Source organism: Sarcophilus harrisii, chromosome 3, assembly GCF_902635505.1.
Source record: "Sarcophilus harrisii chromosome 3, mSarHar1.11, whole genome shotgun sequence".
NCBI classification, from domain to species: domain Eukaryota; kingdom Metazoa; phylum Chordata; class Mammalia; order Dasyuromorphia; family Dasyuridae; genus Sarcophilus; species Sarcophilus harrisii.
The window spans coordinates 403502027-403522859 of NC_045428.1; the positions used below are offsets into that span (position 1 = coordinate 403502027).

General features: G+C 34.3%; 1 protein-coding gene across 5 annotated transcripts in view; it reads right to left on the bottom strand.

Annotated features, from left to right (window-relative positions):
* Window positions 1-20833, bottom strand: part of UBR3 (ubiquitin protein ligase E3 component n-recognin 3) — a 267500-nt gene that overhangs the window by 29910 nt on the left and 216757 nt on the right. For all 5 annotated transcript variants that reach the window (XM_031960483.1, XM_031960485.1, XM_031960486.1 and 2 more), the window contains 2 exons: window positions 19925-20025; window positions 8028-8152 (listed from right to left, as the gene is read on the bottom strand). In XM_031960483.1, the coding sequence (XP_031816343.1) occupies window positions 8028-8152; window positions 19925-20025 (226 nt within the window). The remainder of the gene's footprint in view (window positions 1-8027; window positions 8153-19924; window positions 20026-20833) is intronic.

Below are 20833 nucleotides of genomic sequence, written 5' to 3' on the forward strand. Positions count from 1 at the left end.
CATCTGAAAATTGTTCATATCCTTTGACCATTTATCAATTGTAGAATGGTTTAATTTCTTATAAATTTGAGTCAATTCTCTATATATTTTGGAAATGAGGCCTTTATCAAAATCTTTCCCTGTAAAGATGTTTTCCCATTTTGTTGCTTCCCTTCTAATCTTGTTCTTCCTTTCTCCTCCTCAAATCTGAGAAGTAAACTATTCTTCTAATTTATTTATAATCTCATTTTTTATGTCTAGATCATGAACCCATTTTGATCTTATCTTGGTGTATGGTATTAAGTATGGGTCAGTGTAATGGGCTGAGGTTTGAGTTGATGCACTGAGATCCCAAGTACAAGGCTAAATAGTAATTGGGCTATACTCTATTAATATACATGATTGGATAAAGAATGGTCCCTGCCCACTCTCCCTGCAAGTCCTGATGTGTTGTATAGGAAATGACGATTTTGGTGGGTGGAGGCAGAGAGAGATTGGGCCTGGGTTCCATACTCCTAGCTGCTGGTTGTGTGGCTGCTGGTCTAGCTAGCTTCTTGACTCAGCAGCACACATTGCTATCGCCAATTCTCTTCCACCTCTGATCCTTCTTCACTGAGAATAAAGACTGACGATTTTCCCCTAACCTGAATTCCTGATTCCTGCTGATTTAAAAATACACGGTCTTCACAAGTCAGTGCCTAGTTTCTGCCATACTAATTTCCAATTTTCCCAGCAGTTTTGTCAAATAGTGCATTCTTATCCCAAAAGTTGGGTTTGTCAAACACTAGATTGCTATGGTTATTGACTATTTTGGCCTGTTAACCTAACCTATTCCATTGATCAACTAGTCTATTTCTTAGCCAATACTTAATAGTTTTAGTGACCACTGCTTTATAATATAGTTTTAGATGAGGTACAGCTAGGCCACCTTCATTTGATTTTTTTTTTCATTAGTTCCCTTGAAATTTTTGACCTTTTATTCTTCCAGATGAGAATTTTGCTGTTTTTTTTTTTTTTCTACATCATTAAAATAATTTCTTGGGAGTCTGATTGGTATAGCACTAAATAAATAAATTAGGTAGTATTGTCATCTTTATTATATTCGCTCGACTTATCCAAGAGCACTTAATATTTTTTCACTTGTTTAGATCTGACTTTATTTGTGTGGAAAGTGTTATAGTTTTGCTCATATAGTTCCTGTCTTTCCCTTGATAGATAGATTCCCAAATACTTTATACTAGTTATTTTAAATGGAATTTCTCTTTGTATCTCTTGCTGTTGGATTTTGTTAGTAATGTATAAAAATGAAGAAGCCTACATTCTAATAGAGAAGATAACACATGTAAGTTAGAAAATGCAAGATAAATACTGAATAGAGGGAAGGTAACATTAGAGGATATGGTACCAGTAGCTGGAGACACTGAAGTGAGGAAGGTCTCTTGGAACAGATGGGGTTTGATATAAGTCTTAAAGGGAAGAAAGAATTACAAGAGTGGGAGGTTGGGAGCAAAAGCACTCTAAGCAGAGAATAGTCAGTGCAAAGGAAGATTTGGGAGATAAGAGAATTAATTCTATTTAGTTTGACACGCCTATTTGACAGGCAATTGGTGATGCAGAATGGAAACCCAGAAGAGAGAGTAGGTCTAAACAAATCTATCTGGAAATCATCTGCATAAAGAAAACAGAATCCCTAGAGGCTAAGAGATCATTAAGTGAGACTATAGAAGGAAAAGTGAAGAGGGCCCAAGACAGAGTTTTGAATGAATCTAATAGTTAATGGGTGAAACACATGGAAATTCAGCAAATTAGCTTAGGAAGAAGTCAGACAAGTAGGAGAACTAAGAAAGAAAAAGTTGTAAAAGGTTAGAGACAAGTAAGTATCCAGCGGAAGAAAAGGGTTCAACACTGTCAAATAATGCAGAGAGGTCAAGAAGATTAGAAAGAGGCCAAAAAAAAAAAAAGTCACAATTAAGAGATCACAAGGAGGTGGAGCCAAGATAATGAATGGTGGGGAGCAGTGCAGTGAGCTCCTCCACTAATAGGACCAAACAGATCCAGAAAATGCACTAGACTGAGTCCTGATGACAAAATCTTAAAAAAGTTATTGTGTCCTTTGTCCAACCCAGCTTGGCATAGGAAGAAAGCCTTGGGATCCGTTGACAGTAAGCTGAGATCAAGCTGGAACTCACTGTGCATGAGTACTTCAGGTAAAGTTCAGGGAGAGAAGTGTAAAATACCTAAGTTGGATTGAGCACTTAGGGGCAGCTTGCTGGGCAGGACATAGGGAAAGGAGCAAATTTAGCAGCAGTAGTAGTAGTAATATAGTGTGTCTCACACCCCCAGACCTACCATTTAGCCCAACCTGCAGAGGGATAACCAAGGAAGTAATCTCAGACTAAAGAGAAGCTTATGATTTAGAAGCTGAACTAGAAATGTCCAACTGGCTATTCATAGAGGCTGAGTCCAGCTGCAATCTACTTTGCTCAAACCCAAACCCAGGTCAAGAATTCACAGAACTCAGACCAAGAGGGCATCAGTCAGACTTTGCCCTGGATCAGATCACTTTGGGGGCACTGAAAGTATACAGGTCCTGTCCCAGAGATCCTGGGAACATTCAGTATTCCAAGAAACCAACAATACCATCAGCCAAGACTTTACACCCAGAAGTTCTCTAATACCAAATCCTAAGTGAGGAAATAGGCTAGAAGAATGAGCAAACAAACAAAAATGAATCCCACCATAAAAAAAAACTATAATAGTGACAAAGACATTCAAATCTATAATAAGAGAATGCCTCTAAAATATCTACAAACCTAAAGTCTCAGAGAAAAACACAGCTTAGCCACAATTTCAGCTAAAATTCCTTGGAAGAGATGAAACATGATAAAAAAGAGTTCTGAAGTATTTTTATAAATGAAAGTGCTTAAGAAAAAATTGAAAAAGAAATGAAAGCTATGAAAAAATTTGACATGAAAATTATAGCTTAGCACAAGAGACACAAAATCTGACACAAAATCCAATTTTTGCTGAAAATTAGAATGGACCAGAAAGAAACCAAAAACTCTTATGAGACAATAAGAAATATTAAATCATAATATATATTTTAACATGCTTAACAAATACTGACTTGCTTGCCATCTAAGGGAGAGAGTGCAGGAAAGGAGGAGAAAATCTGAAACACAAGACTATGCAAGAGGCAATGTTGTCAAATTATCTGTGCTTATATTTTGAAAATAAAAAACTTTTAAAAATTTATAAAAAAAAGAAAAAGAAATATTAAATCAAAATCAAAATACTGAAAAAAATGAAATAAATGTAAGATATCTCATAGTAAGAATAAATGACCTGGAAAACAGATTGAGGGGAAAAAAATTTAAGAATTACTGAATTACCTTAATGTCATGATTAAAACAAGAACCTCTAAACCTCCTATTTTAAGATATATTAAAACGAAACTGCCGAGATCTCATAGAACCTAAGGTCCAAGTAGGGAATGAAAGAGTCCACTGGTCACTTCATGAAAAAAAAAAATCCAAAATGAAAACTCTCAGGAATATTCTAGGAAAATCTAGAATTTCCAAATTAAAATATAAATATAACAATCATCCAAAAAAAAAAAAAAAGAAAGAAAGAAAGAGAGAAATCTAGTACCAAGGAACCCCAGTTGGGATCACACAAAACTTAGCAGCCATTATTATAAAGGATTGGAGAACCTGAAATACAATATTGCAGAAGAGAAAAGATGTGGGCATACAGTGAAGAATAATTCATCTAGAAAAACTGAGTATCTCTAAACCAGGAAGGACCAAAACAGCAAAAGAAAATTATAGACCAGTTTCCTTAAAGAATATTGATACAAAAATCTCAAATAACATCTTAGCAAAGAGATTACAGCAACTTATCACCAGGATAATACACTATGACCAAGTAGAATATATATCAGGAATGCAGGGCTGGTTCAAAATCAGGAAAACTATTAGCATAATTGACTATATCAACAATCAAACTAACAGAAATCATATGATTAACCCAATAGATGCAGAAAAAGCATTTGACAAAATACAACCACCAACTACTTAAAACACAAGAGAGCATAGAAATAATGGAATTTTCCTTAAAATGATAAACTGATGATAGTACACTGTTACGATGGAATACTATTGTGCTTCACTTTTATCAGTATAATACCAAACCATGATATCAGAGGAGTAATGATGAAACCAACACGCTACCTACCTCCTGATAGAGAGGTGAAAGGTTCAGAATGCAAAATGAGACAATTTTTTTTTTTTGGAATATGGCCAAAATAAATATTTGTTTTGATTAATTATGTTTGTTGGTTTTTTTGAGTTCTTGTTTGAAGAATAGGTAGAATAGAAGGGTGAAAAGGGCAAATTTTGGCTGATTAAAACAAATGTTTTTTTAAATTAAAAAAAATCACCAGTAGCTTTAAAGAGAACAGTTTTAGTTAAATGATAAGATTAGAAGACACATAGCAATGAGTTTCAAGAATAGGAAGCAAGACATCTACTACAGATGGCTTTCACAAGTTTAGATGAGGAGAGGAAAGACAGCATAATAGCTTACTAGTGTGATAGGATCAAGTGAAGATTTTCCAAGAATGAATGTTTGTTTATAGGCATGTTTATAGATAGGAAGCAAGGAAGAAGCCAGAAAATAGCGAGAGATTGAAGATTAGAAAGAAAACAGGGATAATGGTTTGGGCAATTTATTTGAGAAGATGAGAACAATGGTACAATAAAGAAGTTGGCCTTGGCAAGCAGAAGAGGCAAGAAATGGCCATCTCATCATCAAGAGTTTGTAGTTGCAGGAGGAAATAGTGATGTCAGTGGAAGGTGAAATGAAGACTGCCCTTAGTAATTGGATAGTTTTAAAAAAGATTGGGATAGAGTTAGATATGATGTGATTCTAAAAAAGCAAGGTTAAAAAATAATTATCTTATATAAATGAGGTACAAGAGGAAGAACTGAGACAGAGGAATTAGGGGAGAAGGGCTGGTAGTTCTGGAACTCATTAGAAATGGATTAAAGAGAGAATAATATATATCTATAAGAGTATAAAAGAAGCAAATAAAAAAGTAAGAGGATAGGGAAGTGTGAGAGGCTGAAGGAAGAATTTTTAGAGAGAAAACAACATATATCTTTATAGGAAATAGAAGTCTTCTAAATTTATAATTAAATTAAAGGGTGATAGAATAGAATGCGAAGGTAATAAAAAGTGTATAGATTACTGAGAAAGGTATAAAAAGGGATGAGGGGAGAGGATAAGGGAGGGATAATGGAAGGAGGAGTAAGTTAAGTAATAGTAGGGCAAAGTTGCGAATAGAAGTAAAATAGAAGAATACATACAAACATAAAATAAAGAACAGGAATAAAATGTATTATGTAAAAAAAAAGCAAGTGTAGTAACCATACTCTCAGATATTGTTAAAGTAGATTTAATCAAAAGTAGAAAAAAGAGAAACTACATTATAAGTAAGCCATATAAATCAATATTGTTTTAGACTATTTAAAATAATTAAACAATATAAGATTGGAAAACTATTATGGTGTAGGAAATGATGAGCTGGTAGATGTAGAAAAATATGAAAAAACTGGGACTTGTGAAGGAAGATGTTATTCACCTTTAGAAAAACAGAGGCTAACCAGGTATAGTATGGTCATACATAGATGCATATGCATGCATATGTGTGTGTATATGTGTGTGTGTGAGATAACAGATATCTATCTACATGTGTGTACATATATGTTTGTGTGTATATATGTATGTATGTATGTATGTATGTATATGTGTGTGTGTGTGTGTGTGTAAATATATGGGGGAAGTAAGAGGGGAGAAAGAATAAAAGTGCATAGTAGAGAAAAGAAAATATATAAGAAAGAAAAGATAGCTTTGGACACAACATAATTTATTATATAGATTTGCTCAAAATGGAAATTTATTGCTTCATATTTTGAATCTTCTCTCATGTTCTGCTGTGTACAATGGCAATTTTTTTTTCTTTTCCTATTTAAGTTGAAAATTTTATAAAAATTTAAAAACAAGTTAAAAGGTGGTATTTATACAGTTCTGAAAGTCTTCGTGCAGTTTTGAATTATTAAAAGCACTGAAACTTTAACCTTCAGCAGATTAAAATTATACTAAGACTTTGTGGACACCTGGTCCATGCCATTAAGACTAAAACCTTTTTTGTAACAATGGTACTTCCATATTTGTGTCTCATTACAACAGGAATAAATATCAGGCAAGTATGGGCTATGTCAGATTTAGTACACACAACTCCCCATTGTCATGATGTAAAATGTTAGCCTAGGAGAGAGAGTCAAGGGAAGATCAGTAATAGGAACAATGGCCACTTATTTTCATCTTTAGGGCCATAATCAGAAGACTTCAGTAAGGACATCTCTTCCTATCATCAATACACGGCAAGTTCTTTATCTCTTCTTGAAACTGTTTGTGATAGTGTAAGCAACATATCTGCCACTAGTTTTTCTGCTTATTTGACTCAAATCTATACATGGCTGTTATGATAAAGATTTCTAAACTTTATTTCCTTTCTCATTCACTTGCTCAAATAGCTTCTATAGTTGTTTTTGTTGTTGTTGTTGTTGTTGTTATTTAGTTGGTCAGGTTTTTTTATTCCCTATAGCACTAGTTCCCTACAGAAAAGGTTTCACAAATCTTCATATTATATTCATTCAAAATTTAACTGACCTTCCCTTTCAAGCTTTTCCTCTTAAGGGGAAAAAAAATTAAATTTCAGCAACATCAACTAATACAAATACTGTATGCAACATTATTTGCAAGTTTTTACCCCTATAGTTTCCATCTTCTTCAACAAAATAGAGGTAAATTCATTTTTCTATTTCCTTTTTAGGGCCAAAATGGGTAATTATAATTGTACAGAGTACAGTAGCTATCACATATATGTCCACAAAATGTAACATAAAAAAGGATTTTTATGCTTAAAAATGTTGTAAACCAATAATCAACCATAGCTTAGGTATAGCACTGAAGCCTTCCTGTTTATCTTTCCAGTCTTTTTTTCTTTCTAGTCCCCATCAGATACTCTTATGTTTCATCCAAACTGGGATACTCATTATTCCTTATACATATTTTGTGCTATTCTATCTCCATACCTTTGCCTACAGTGTTCTTTCCACCTAAATATTTTTTCATATCTTTATCTATTAAAATCTTAGTCTTCTTTAAGGATTCAGATACCACCTCCTCCATAAAACTTCCAAAAAGTAGAAACAATCTGGCCCCCATGTTGGGCGCCAAAATATAATATTCTTCTCTAAAATGTAATGTTCTCTGAGAGGTTTCTTGGGGGGCTTCTGGAGGCAATCTTCGTTTCAGTTCAGTGTAATCACCCCAAATGTAGCCAGGGATTAAAGTCCAAATCCTTTATTGTCTCCTTTGAAGTCTTATCTCTTTTTCCTGGGGCCCGGTTAGCTTTAATGGAAGCCTATCTCTCTCCTTGGTTCTGAGAGCTTATGCTGCCTTCTCTGGCTTGTGAATCTCTTCAACTGAATCCTAGCTGAGACTCAGAGCTTCTAGTGGGCTCCTGTGTCTGGCCCTGAGAACTTCTTGCTCATATGCTATACACTGAGTACACACCAATCATTATATCACTGGAAACCATTATTTGTTGTAGGATTAAATCAATCCTAAACTAGATTTAATCACTGTCTCCTCAATTTCACTTAATATCTTGTTTCAAGTTCTGGCCCATAACTTCTCCTTGTAGGATCAGATCAATCATACTGAACCATGCTAAATTAGATAATTATTGTCTCTATCAATTCCACTGTCTTAGCACCTTGTAAGAATCCTAACAAATCTTTTTCCTTTTCTATACTGCTAAATCATTTTGTTTGTGTATCTTTTAATAATGTTATTTATAATGTCTTATATTATTTTTATATGTCATCCAATTCTATATTTTCACATTGCCTTTTACACAATAGGTACATAATAAAGATTTACTGACTAAAATTGAATATGAAAAATACATGACTGACCTTTTTGAGGGTTCCCAAGTCTTTCCAGGCTAATCTTTCTTCTTCACTGCATTTAACTGAAAGTGCTGCAAGAGCCTGTGTATATAGTAATGTAAAAAGTACCTTCACGATGCATGTAAAGTGTTCTGTAAAGGAAAAAGAAAAAGCATTATTTCATCAAAACTATTAAATTAGAATTGAGGAAATTAATAAAAAAGAGGGAGGGAGGGAGAGAGAGAAGGAAGGAGGGAAGAAGGGAGGGAGGAAGAAAGGGAAGAAGGGAGGCAGGAAGGGGAAAAGGGAGGGAGGAAGGAAAAAAAGGAGAAAGGAAGAAAGGGAAAGAGGACGTGAGGAAGGAAGGGAGGGAAAAAGGAAGGGAAGAAGGGAGAGAAAAAGGGAAGGAGGGAGGAAGAGAAAAAAGGAGGAAGGGAGGGAGAGAGGGAAGGAAAGAGAGAGGGACCTTAAGGAAGAGTAAGCAAATCATTTAACAAATACACGGAATAGAACAGAAGGAATTCAGAAGAGGATACAAACAAGCTGAGTAGTGTTAAAACCATCATACTGAATTAAATACTTATTTTAAAACAAAATTTATATAAGAGAGATTAATCTTTCAGAAACAATCCTCTTCTGCTACTCTTATTTGTATATGGCAATATTCATGTTTGTTAATATATTTCAAATTTATAACAAAAAGTAAATTTGAAAAAATTATGGCTCATATAAACATAGAATTCCAACTTGGAAGCTGTCTCATATATCTGCACAAGAATCTCTGCAGTGTACATGACAATCTTTGTCTAAAAGTTTTTATCAAAGGGGATTGACTACTTGCATTCCACTTTTTAAGAAAGCTCCAATTGCTAGCAGTTATTTGCCATAAAAAAAAGTCTAAATTTGTCTCTTGGTAGCTCCTAAACATTTGTCCAAGTGTGGTCCTCTGGATCCTGGCAAAATAATTCAAATATCTCTTCCACATTGCAAGCTTCTTAGTTTCTTCAATTGATCTGTAAATAGTATATATCAGAGGTCTTTTACCATATGAGTTTCTTTCCTCTGGATATTCTCAATCTTATTAAGTCCCTCCTAAAATGCATAGTGAAAAGTAATACTACAGATATGGCATGATCAAGTCAGAGTACCAATAATATGACTATCATCTCCCTCATTAGCATACTATATCTCTCTTAATGCAGCCAAAAATGGAATTATCAATTTTACTGGCCATATAATATATATGCTGGTACATTCTAATCTTTGCAGTCAACTAAAATGCTTCTGTATTTATTTAGTTCAACTGCTTTATAGCCATATCTCCTCAATATACTTACAAAATTGATTCTCAAAACACAAGTGTATGAGCACTAGTGCAATCCACTAAACACCTTCTTCCAAGATAGTCTCAAAAACATTAATGATTATTATTTGGGTATAGTCAAAAAACTTTTTTTTATAGCTGCCCAAATATTTCTTTTTCCACAGGATAACATAAAAGACTTTAGAAGTGATTGATTAAAACTAAGTAAAATCTACTCACAGCTGTACCCTGATCTACAATCTATGTAGTCTAAAAATCTATGTCCAAAAAAAAAAAAAATCACAAAAGTCTGTTATGACTTATCCTGATAAAAACCACAACAAATCTTTCTGAGCAGAGTTTCCTTTTCTAGCTGTTTTTTGATATTCAGTCATTTCAGTAATGTCCTGATTCTTCCTGACTCCATTTGGAATTTTCTTGGCAAAAATACAGGTATGCCATTTCCTTCTTCAGAATATTTTACAGAAGAGGAATGGAGGCAAATATAGTTAAGTGATTTCCCCTGGGTTACACAGCCAATAAATGAGGCTGGATTTGAACTCATGAAGATAAAGCTTCTTGATTCCAAGCACTCAGTTCCACTGGTCACCTAGTTGCCCTGTCCACCCATTATAGCTTTAATAATACTATCTTGATTTTATTTTTGAAGAATCAAAGTGAAGCTTACTTGTTTTTATTTTAATTGATCAATTTTGTTTTGAAATATCAGAGTTCCAAAGTACTCATAATTGAAAGCACATGATACACAATCTCCCAAAACAACTATGTAATACAGCATTAAAAAATGATTGTGACTGTTAATGAATGCAACTGTACATGTTAATATTTATCATCTGATAAAGGAAAGGACAAGTGGATGCCTTTGTTTCCACCTTTCATGTCTTTTTCAGATCTAAGTTGGCTGATAAATTCCCTATGTTTTCACACGGTGAGTTTTGGGTTGTTGTTGTTTTGCTTATTTGGCTGATGTTCCTTTTTTTTTTTTTCCTCATCAGAATTCTCTATCCTTCAAAATTTGGTTCTTGAAAGATTCACTTGTCCATCATCTCAATTCTTTTATAGAATTTTAGTTCCTGGAATGCCATGTATCCATCTTCTGAAACTTTGAAAATCTATTCTCCACAAAAATGTAGGGCACATATCAGAATATGCCTCCCTTTCACTGTCTTCTCTGTCACAAATCCCAACATTTCTACCATTTTACCCACAGGAACTGGGTTTTCCTTGCTAATGAAAATCAGGTCTAGAATACCAGTTGTCCTGGTTATCTTTGAAGGATATAGTTATCACTGTGGCAATTCAAGAAAGTATTAGCTGCTCTACTTTTGTTTGATTGTAATATTTTTTGTGCTTAATTAATCCCCATTGGTAGGAATGGATGAACAAATGGTAACATATGAAAGTTATGTAATATACTGTGCTGTAAGAATTGACAAATGGGACAGTTTTAGTGAAACTTGGAAAGATTTGTAGGAAATGATACAGAGCAAAATAGCAGAAGAAACAGAAGAAAAGAATGATCGACCAAAAAAAAAAAAAAAAAAAAAACCAAACTTAAAAGACCTAAGAATTCTGATCAACAAAATGACTAATCATGATTCCAGAGCACCAATGATAGGGCATGCTACTCATCTCTTTTGATAGAAAGGTAATGGATTCTGGGGTACTGAATGAGGTATATTTTTGGACATGGCCAATGCATGAGTTTGTTTTGCTTTGTTAGGTTTATTTTTTTATTGGGCAGATGTGAAGGGGGAAAAGGGTTTTGTTAATTGGGGAAAAAAAGTTAATTTAAAAAGTTAAATACCACTGAAACTCTGGAAAGATAATCATTTGGAATCCCCCTCGCCCCAAAAATAGAATTTATACTCCTTAGAGAACACTGTGCAGAGTAACAGCAACATTGTATGATGATCAATTATTATAGCTTAGTTATTCTTAGCAATACAGTGATGCAAGAAAATTCCAATATTGAATGCCATCCATGTTAAGAGAAACAACTATGGACACTCAATGTAGTTTTTTCTCGCCTATTTTTTCTTTCTTGTGTTTTTTTTTTCTTTTGTTCTCATTTTTCTTCACAACATTAATATGGAAATATGTTTTAACATGACTGTACATGTACAGCCTACATCAGATTGTTGGCTCTCTTGTGGGAAGGGAAGGGAGGAGAAGGGAGAAAATTCTGTAACACAAAATCTTACAAAAATGAATGTTGAAAACCATCATTATATTTAATTGGGAAAAAATAAAATATTAACTGAAAAAATATAATTGAAATCAATTTATTGATTAGTCAATAAGCATTTAATTAAACACCTACTATATGCCAAGCACTGTGCTTAAGACTAAGGTTACACATTACTTCCTTCCTTCTTTCTTTCCACATGCAAATTTCTTCCCATATAGATATGAATCTATGAACACTGAGCTATTACATGTAAGAGGCAGAACCTGAACTCAGGTCTTTTTAACCTCCAAAGCTGAATCTCTATTCCCACCTTTGCTAGACTGATTTTTATTCTTCAATCATGTCAATAATGTCTGATTCTTTATGACCTTTGGCAAAGATATTAAAGAGGATTGTCATTTTCTTCTCCAGTATTTAATAAATCCATTTTAATTAATTATTATTCTTATTTGCTCACAAAATATCTAGAGCACAATATAAAAATTAAGTAAAATCTGCTCATAATTTTTAAATGGTGAGAAATTTTCAAAAATAATGTTTTGAGGATGGAGCTCCAAAGAGAATTTTATTTGATTCATAATTTTCACCATCAAACAAAACAAAAAAACTGATTAGGTACATAGAACCACAAATTGTATAGGTCCTCTTCCTTGATCTGGGTTTAAACAGTTCCATCTGACAATCATGAGCTATGGTATAGGGAATGAAGAGAGCACTGGGTCTGGAGTTAAGGAATTCTGTTCTATGATACCTACTATCTGTATGACCTCGAACAAGTGCCTTAAGTTTCTTGGTCTCAGTTCCCTCACCTGTAAAATAAGACAGTTGGACTAAATGCACTCTACAATGCTCTCATCTCCATCATTTGTAGAATATGGGATACATCTGATTTAAAATGTTACTACTGTTCATACTCATTTCAAATCATCTACATGAATGTCAACATCAAGTGACAATCCATGTTCAGAGTCCATCTATATCCCTTCACAACTAGCAATACAGTAGCAGGCCTATATAAAGCTGGCAAGACTATAGTGCCAAATGCTTTACCTTTATGGGTATAAGAATTAATCATAGCAATATTCTATTTTTTCTCTTACAATTGTCCATAGAGTTCTTTCCAACCTATTTGTATCAAAGTCTAAAATTTCACAGGAACATAGATAACTTAAAAACTGTTTTTGGTTACAAGAGTACATCAGCATATCTCTTGTAATATCAAATTTATGATAGTTTTTGCTTTGCTAAATTGTTCAATATCAAATTAAATATTGTATGCTAAGAGGAAATAACTGCAATGAAAGAACCTACCTATTCTACCTATTACAAACAGAAAAGTTGTAGTTAGGAGAGTACCTTATATCATCTAGAACATTCGTGTTATGTAAATTTTTCTCATTTTGAAACTTTAAAGTCTGTTTAGTAGAAAGGATGCAAGTAAGAGTTACAACAAGGGGCAGCTAGGTGATATAGTGGATATAGCACCAGTCCTGAAGTCAGGAGGACCTGAATTCAAATCTGGTCTTAGACACTTAACACTTCCTGGCTGTGTGACCTTGGGCATGTCATTTAACCCCAATTGCCTCAGCAATTGAGATATAAAGAATATAAAGAAATTGAGAACTAAAGAGTTACAATAATAGATAAAAAGAAATAATAACTATTGTAAGCACAGCAATATTTTGGCTTCTCAGTTTGACAAAGAACCAGATTTTATTTTCAGTCAAGATTCAATTAGAGAATGAAAAAAAATTAACAATCTCCTCTATTACTACTAAACATCACTAAAGTATATTAAATCTATTCAATCATTTTGTATAAAAAGAAATACCCTTCTTTAAAACATGGAAAATATCATCATTCATTCATTCATTCAATAAACATTTAGTAAGAACCTTGTACATATCAGGGGTAGGTGTGGGAAGGCAAGAGGAAGGAAACTAGAAGGTTCCAGAAAGGTTCTAAGAATGCTAGAAAGGCAGGATTAGGGAAGATTATGAAAGGTTTGGAATACCAAAGAGACGATTTAAAATTTGATCCTGGAAGGTAATAGAGGTAATCACTGGAATTTATTATAAAAGAGGAAGGGTTTGTGACAGAGTCAGACCTGTGCTTTGGCAACTGAGGATGGTCTGGGGTAATATCAGGGAGAACTAACCAGCAAGCTACTTCAAATAGCCCAGGTGTGGGGTGATAAGTGCCTATATAAGAATGATAGCATGAAAAGTCATAAAGGGGAATATAAGAAATGTTACAAGACTGACAGACCTTGGCAATAGATTGAATATGGAAGACGAAAGAGAGAGGATAACACCTCAGTTGTGAGGCTGGGTAACTGTGAGGGTAGTATTGCCCTTGATAATAGTTTAGAAGGATGATTTGGGACAAAAGACAATGACATCAACAATTTAAATACTAAATATAAAACTCTTTGCACTACAAACACAGCCCTTTTTCAATGCCATTTATACTAATAAAGGGTAGCCTGGATCACTGAGTGGTTATATACATGCCTGTGATTGGTCATGCAAACATGGATATCTACCACAGGTCTTAACTCGGGTCTTCTTACTCTGTAATGTAATCCACTCCATCTACTGAAATCTACATCTTCTCTAAGTAAAATCCTAGGTATATATTTATTAATGCTTTATATTTCATAAGCTATCTTCATTTGTGAAAATCTATTATGATATTACAAAAACATTCTTAACTTAAAAATGTTCCTTAAAGAATCACTTTTTAAAAAAATCATCTTTAAAGATAAAATCACCTCAATCTTTCTCATTAAAAAGATTAAGATTAAAGTTATACAAAGAACATGCAAAGGATTCTGTGATTTCAATTTAAAAAATAAAAAAGGAATTCTTGGTACTCATTTTCAGTGTTTATAATACAAATTTAAAAGATGAGGAGGAATATTCTATTAAGGATCTAAAATAAAATTTTTTTTCAGTCACAATTATAAATCATTATTTCAAAATATTCATTAATTTCAAATTGTTCTAACATCATCTCCTACTATTTCTGCTTTCATTCTACATTCTACAAACTAGATAGAAATGATAATCAAATTCAGCCAAGGCAAACTTCTTTGTGTTCATCACCCTTCATCCTTTTCCATCCTTTCTTGTTCAGCCTATTCATTCTCCATCTCTAAATTTAATTTGAACAAGAAAAGATAATGATGAATGTTAGTGGGGATGTGGGAAAACTGGGACACTAATACATTGTTGGTGTAGTTGTTAACTGATCCAACCATTCTGGAGAGCAATATGTAACTATGCTGAAAGAACTATCAAACTCTGTTTACCCTTTGATCCAGCAATGTTTCTATTAGTCCTATATCCAAAAGAGATCTTAAAGAAGGGAAAAGAGACCCACATATGCAAAAAAATGTTTGTGGCAGCCCTCTTTGTAGTGGCAAAGAACTGGAAATTGAATGGATGTCCATCAGTTGGGGAATGTCTGAATAATTGTCATAGTGTATGAATGTTATAGAATATTATTATTCTATAAGAAATGATCAGCAGGATGATTTCAGAAAGGCCTGGAGAGACTTACATGAACTGATGTTAAGTGAAGTGAGTAGAACCAAGAGAACATTGTACACAGCAACAACAAGATTATGTGACGACCAACTCTGATGGACATAGCTCTTTCAAGAATGAGATATTCAGGCCAATTCCAATGGTCTTCTGATAGAGAGAGCCATCTGCACCCGGAGAGAGTACTGTAGACACTGAGTGTGGATTATAACATAACATTTTCACTTTTTTTGTTGTTTGCTTACATTTTTTCCTTACTTGGGGGGGGGGGGGTGATCTGATTTTTTCTTATACAGCATGATAATTATGGAAATATGCATAGAAGAACTGCACATGTTTAACATATATTTGATTACTTGCTATCTAGGGGAGAGGGTGAGAGGAAAGGAAGAAAGAAAAAATTTGGAACACAAAGTTTTTCAAGGGTTAATGTTAAAAACTATGTATATGTTTTGAAAATAAAAAGCTTTAATAAATAAATAAATTTAATCTGTGTTTATATATAGGCTCTTTCTCTGTTGGTTGCAAATATGCCTATCATTTTTTTAAATACCTTCAGCTGATCCATCCATGTCTGCTAGCTACTATCCTCTATTTCTCTTTATCAATTAAACTCCTTGAGAAAGCCATCCACCAGATGCTACTATTTCTCCTCACACATATCTAAATTTTCATTAGTTTGGCTTCTCATTATTCAACTAAAATGCCCCTCTCTGAAGTTATCAACAAATTAACTACCAAAATTAAATGGTATTTTTTTTTTTCTTTTTGTTGAGGCAATTGAATTAAGTGACTTACCCAGAGTCACACAGCTAGGAAATGTTAAAAGTGCCTGAGGTGGGAACTGAACTCAGGTCTTCCTGACTTCAGGGTTGGTGTTCTATCTACTGTGCCACCTAGCTGCCCCATTAAATGGTCTTTTCTCAATGATCTTCTTGACCTCTCTACAACATTTGACAATGTTAATCACTTTCTCTCCTCTCTTCCTGAATATTCCTCGCTAGTCTTTTGTGATATTTCTCTTTGCTGGTTGTCTTTTTACTTTCTCATTACTCATTCTCAATTTCCTTTGCCGGATTTTCCTCTAGATCAACCCACAGTGGAATCTCCCAAGGTTCTCTGCTATTGTTTTCTTTTACCTCTATTTTATTTCTATATCAACATATTATAGATCCAGCCCTACTCTCTCTCCAGTTCTGCATCACTAACCATATTTTGGACATCTTGAATTGGATGTCCTACAGTTACCTCAAACTTAACATATCTGAAACAGAACTTATTATCTTTCCATTCAAATTCTTCTCTACTTTTCAACTTCCCTATTTCTTTTGAAGTATGCATGATGGTCCAAATTACTCATGCTTACAAATGTTAATGTCATCTACAACTCAAGTCCTTCTGCAGGATCCCATAGGGCCAATTTCTTCTAAAAACAAAATTTTTTTTTAGGTTACACATGTTCAATTCTTCTAAATATATTTCCACATTCATTATGCTGCACAAGAAAAATCAGATCAAAAGAGAAAAAAAAAACATAAGAAAATAATACAAGCAAAAAAACAGACAACAAAGGTGAAAATACTATGGTTTCATTCAGCCACCATAGCTGAATGCAGATGGTTTTTTTCATTACAAGTCTATTGGAATTGCCTTGAATCACTTCATTGTTGAAATGAGCCAACTCCATCACAGTATATATCAATCAGTAGAGTTTTATGTATGAGGAGCAATTGCAATTAATCTTTTTATTGTTGTGCACAATATTCTCTTGGTTCTGCTCACTTCACTAAGCATCATTTCACTTAAGTCTTTCCAGGTTTTTCTGAAATCAGCCTACTTATCATTTCTTATAGAACAATAATATTCCATTACATTCATGTATTATAACTTATTCAGCCATTCTCCAATTGATGGGCATTCATTCAATTTCTAGTTTCTTGCTACTACAAAAAGGGATACTACAATGTTGTAAAATCTCATCATGTCTATCCTTATAACAACTCCTACATATCTCTCCCCCTCTGTCTATTCACATACTTCTACTATAGTGCAAGCTCTTATAACTTTTCACTTGGGCTATTGCAATAGGCTTCTAGTTGGTCTCTTTGTCTTCAAGTCTTTTCCCATTCTCATTCAAATTACATTAGTTGTTAAAATGATTCTCCTAAAGAGGAGGTCATATGTAAGTAACCATGAAACTCTTCCTCACCAATAAATTCCAATGTCTCCTTATTAGCTCTAGAATCAAAAAGAAAATCCTCTGGCTGGCATGGAAAGCCTTTCACAACTCAGACCCTTTCTACCTTTCTAGTCTTCTAAAATCTTACAATCCATCTAGCCAACATTTAAGCATTTAACCTATTTGCAATTGCTCCTCATACATAAAACTCTCCTGTCTTTTTTAACTGTCCTGAATGCCTGGAATGTTCTCCCTCCTTATCTGTGTCTGCATTGGCTACCTTTAAGATTTAGATGAAATTCCATTCTGCAGGAAACCTTTTTCTGGTCTTCCCCACACTGTATATACATTGCTAATGTCTTTCCTATGAGATTATATTGTATCTTAGATATAAGTAGTTATTTAAATATTGATTCCCCATTAGGAAGTAAATTAATGAAGGGCAGGCCTTTCTTTGTTCCTTAGCACTTAGCACTGCTTGGTATTTCTATTCCTCTATGGTTCATGCTGTTTATATCTACCACCCAATCAAAATCCTAGTAGCTTCTGGTAGGTTCTCAGATTATTTCTTCTCTTTCCTCAAATAGTTTGATTGTCCAAATGACAATTTCTCTCTTCAACTTCTGCCCTCATACTAGGGGATTTCAACATAGACATTAATTCTCTCTCAAATACCTTAACCACTAACCTACTCACTTCCCATAAGCTACTCCTATTATACACAAAGATGTTCATATCTGTGATTTTGCCAACACACACAAATTCATCTTCACATTCAAGAATTCTAAAACCCCTTTATCTTACCATACTCTGTAGACCTTACTCTTCATCCACACATTGTGAACTCCAATCCCTTGACCTCTCAATTCTTTGTCATCTCCTCTAAACTATCCTATCTCCTTTTCCTTCTCTCTGTCTTATCTCCTTGGAAAACGAATTCAACTTTATCCTGCCCTCCTCTCTGAATCTCTAGACCCCATATCAGATCACCAATTATGCCCAGCCAAGCCTTAGCCTTAGATCACTTCTATTATTTTCTGCCTTTGCTCCTACACATGTGTATGTATGAATGAAGACAAAGAAGGTCACGAACCATTTTGATTAGATCCGCTATGAACTTATGTTACATAATCTCAACTGGACCCTGCCCCCTGCTAAGCCATCCTACTACACCTCCATTATCAATTCACTATCCCACTTTCCATAATGGCAGTTCTTCCAAAACTTTTCATTCCTTTGTAAACCTCCCATGGATCCCCCCTTCTCCCTATTTTCATCTGATAACCTTGACTCATATTTTATATTGAAGACATTTACCATGAACTTCCTCTTCTTCCCTCTTCATCTCCTATCACCAGATGTCTTTTTATTACTTAGTCCTCCTTCATCTAGTTCATGTGATGAAGTAACCTTACACTTTATACCAAGGCTCATCCCTCTGCTTGTTCAAGTGAATCCATTCTATCCCATCTCCTCCAATTGATATCCCCTCTGTCATGGCCACTTTCACTTATTTTCAATCTCTTCCTATCTACTGGCTCATTTCTTACTGTGGAAGAACATGCCAATGTCTCCCTTATCCTGAAGTCACTCTCACTTGATCCTTCCATCACTACTAATTATCATCTTATATCTCTTCTGCACTTTGTAGCTAAACTCCTTGAAAAGGCCATCTACAAAAAACGTCTCCACTTTCTTTCTTACAACTTTCTTTTTAACCTCTCAAACCCAGATCCTAATCTTATCATTCCAATCTAACTGTTTTCTCCCAAGTTATTCTAATGGCCTATTTCAATACTCATTCTCCTTGACCTTTTTACAGCATTTGATTTTGTTGATCATTCTTTCCTTGAGACTCTCTTCTTTCTCTTCTGTTCTAAAAACATCCCTCTCTCCTGGTTTTCTTCCTATCTGACTGTTCTCTTCTTTTCTTTGCTGGACCCTCCTTCAGCTCATATCCTCCAATCATAGATGATTTTTAGAGTTCTGTCTTGAGCCCTCTTCTCCTCTCCCTCTCTATTACTTCATTTGGTGGTTTCATTAGCTCCCACATATTTAATTAATTACCATCTCTATGCCGATGATTCTGAAATGTACCTTTCCTGCCCTAATCTCTATGCTGATCTCCAACATCTCCAAATGCCTTTCACATATCTCAAACTGGATATTTACTAAACATCTTAAACTCAATATATCCAAACCAGAACTCATTATCTTTCCTCCTAAATCCTGCCCCCCACCTTTCCTATTACTATAGAGGGCAATACTCTTCCCAGTCCCTCAGACTCACAGCACCCTCTCCTTATCCAACTCAAACCCTTATTACCTGGTCTATTGAAGCAGGCTCTGCCTGCTTTCTTTCCCACTTCAAATCATTCTCCATTCAGCCACTTAACTGATTCTTGTATAATACAAGCCCAGTCATGTCACTACCCTATTCCCTTCTTTCCCACAAGAAACTCTAGTAGCTTCCCATAGGAAGGTGACTCCAAGAGTAAATACAAAATGGCATTTAAATATTTTCGCAACTTAGTTGCCCCCTCAATTGCCTTACTCCCCAATATTTTCAATCTTTTTATACTTTACTCTCAATTACATACATTTACTATATTTTTACCCAGAACAGTTCATTTAGATCTGCTCCTTTTCTGAATCTATGCATTTATTATGTCAAAGAAATACCTTTGTGTAAAGGCTGTGGCATGGTTAAAATCTGGATAAGCAAAAGTGATGAAACATCTCGGTAAAGCACAGGAACCTCAGGTTGCTCTTCATTGGAGAGTCTGCAAAAATCAAAATATGATAGTTATAACTGATGTTATAGTAAATTTTAATTTGTAATATTTTCTTTTCCCAAAACAAGTCAGTAAAGGCTGCTTTGCAACTCCTTCAGATGCTATGATCCATACCTGCGGTGGCTCTCAGAGAACTGACCTACCCCTTAACAATGAGTGAAATCAGTAAATGGAGGGAAGGCATTCCAGGCATGAGGGAATAACCAGAGAAAAAGTCCATAGCCAAGAAAGAAATTGTAGAATAGTAAACTATCACTGAATCTAAGAGTATATGCCAGGAACTAAAATATAAGAATGGAAAAGTAGGAACAAGTTATGAAGGACTTTGATTATAAAAGGCTTTGAATGCCAAACAGAGGATTTTATATTTGATCCCGGAGACAATAGAGAACCTCTAGAGTTTAGGGCTGACAAGATCAGAACTATGCTTTAGGAGATTCATTGGTGGCTTAATGGGTGCCAGATTAGAGTGGGAAGAATAAGTAACACAAGGTTGTAGCTCTCCTACTACTTTGCACTCTAGAGGGAATAGAAATAACTATAAAAGTTCAACATTTGAATTCAGGGCTTACTAGTTACAAGTGCTTTCTTCACATAAATCATATGAGGTACATAATATCATTTTCACTGTACAAATAGGAAAATTGAGGTTCCTAAACATCATGTTATTTATCAAAACTGATGTCAGAACTAGAATGTAAAGAATTCTGACTTAAGAACATTGTTCTTTTCTATATAACAAAATGACTCTCCAATATCAATCAAATAAAATATCCTAAGTACATGGGAAAGTAGG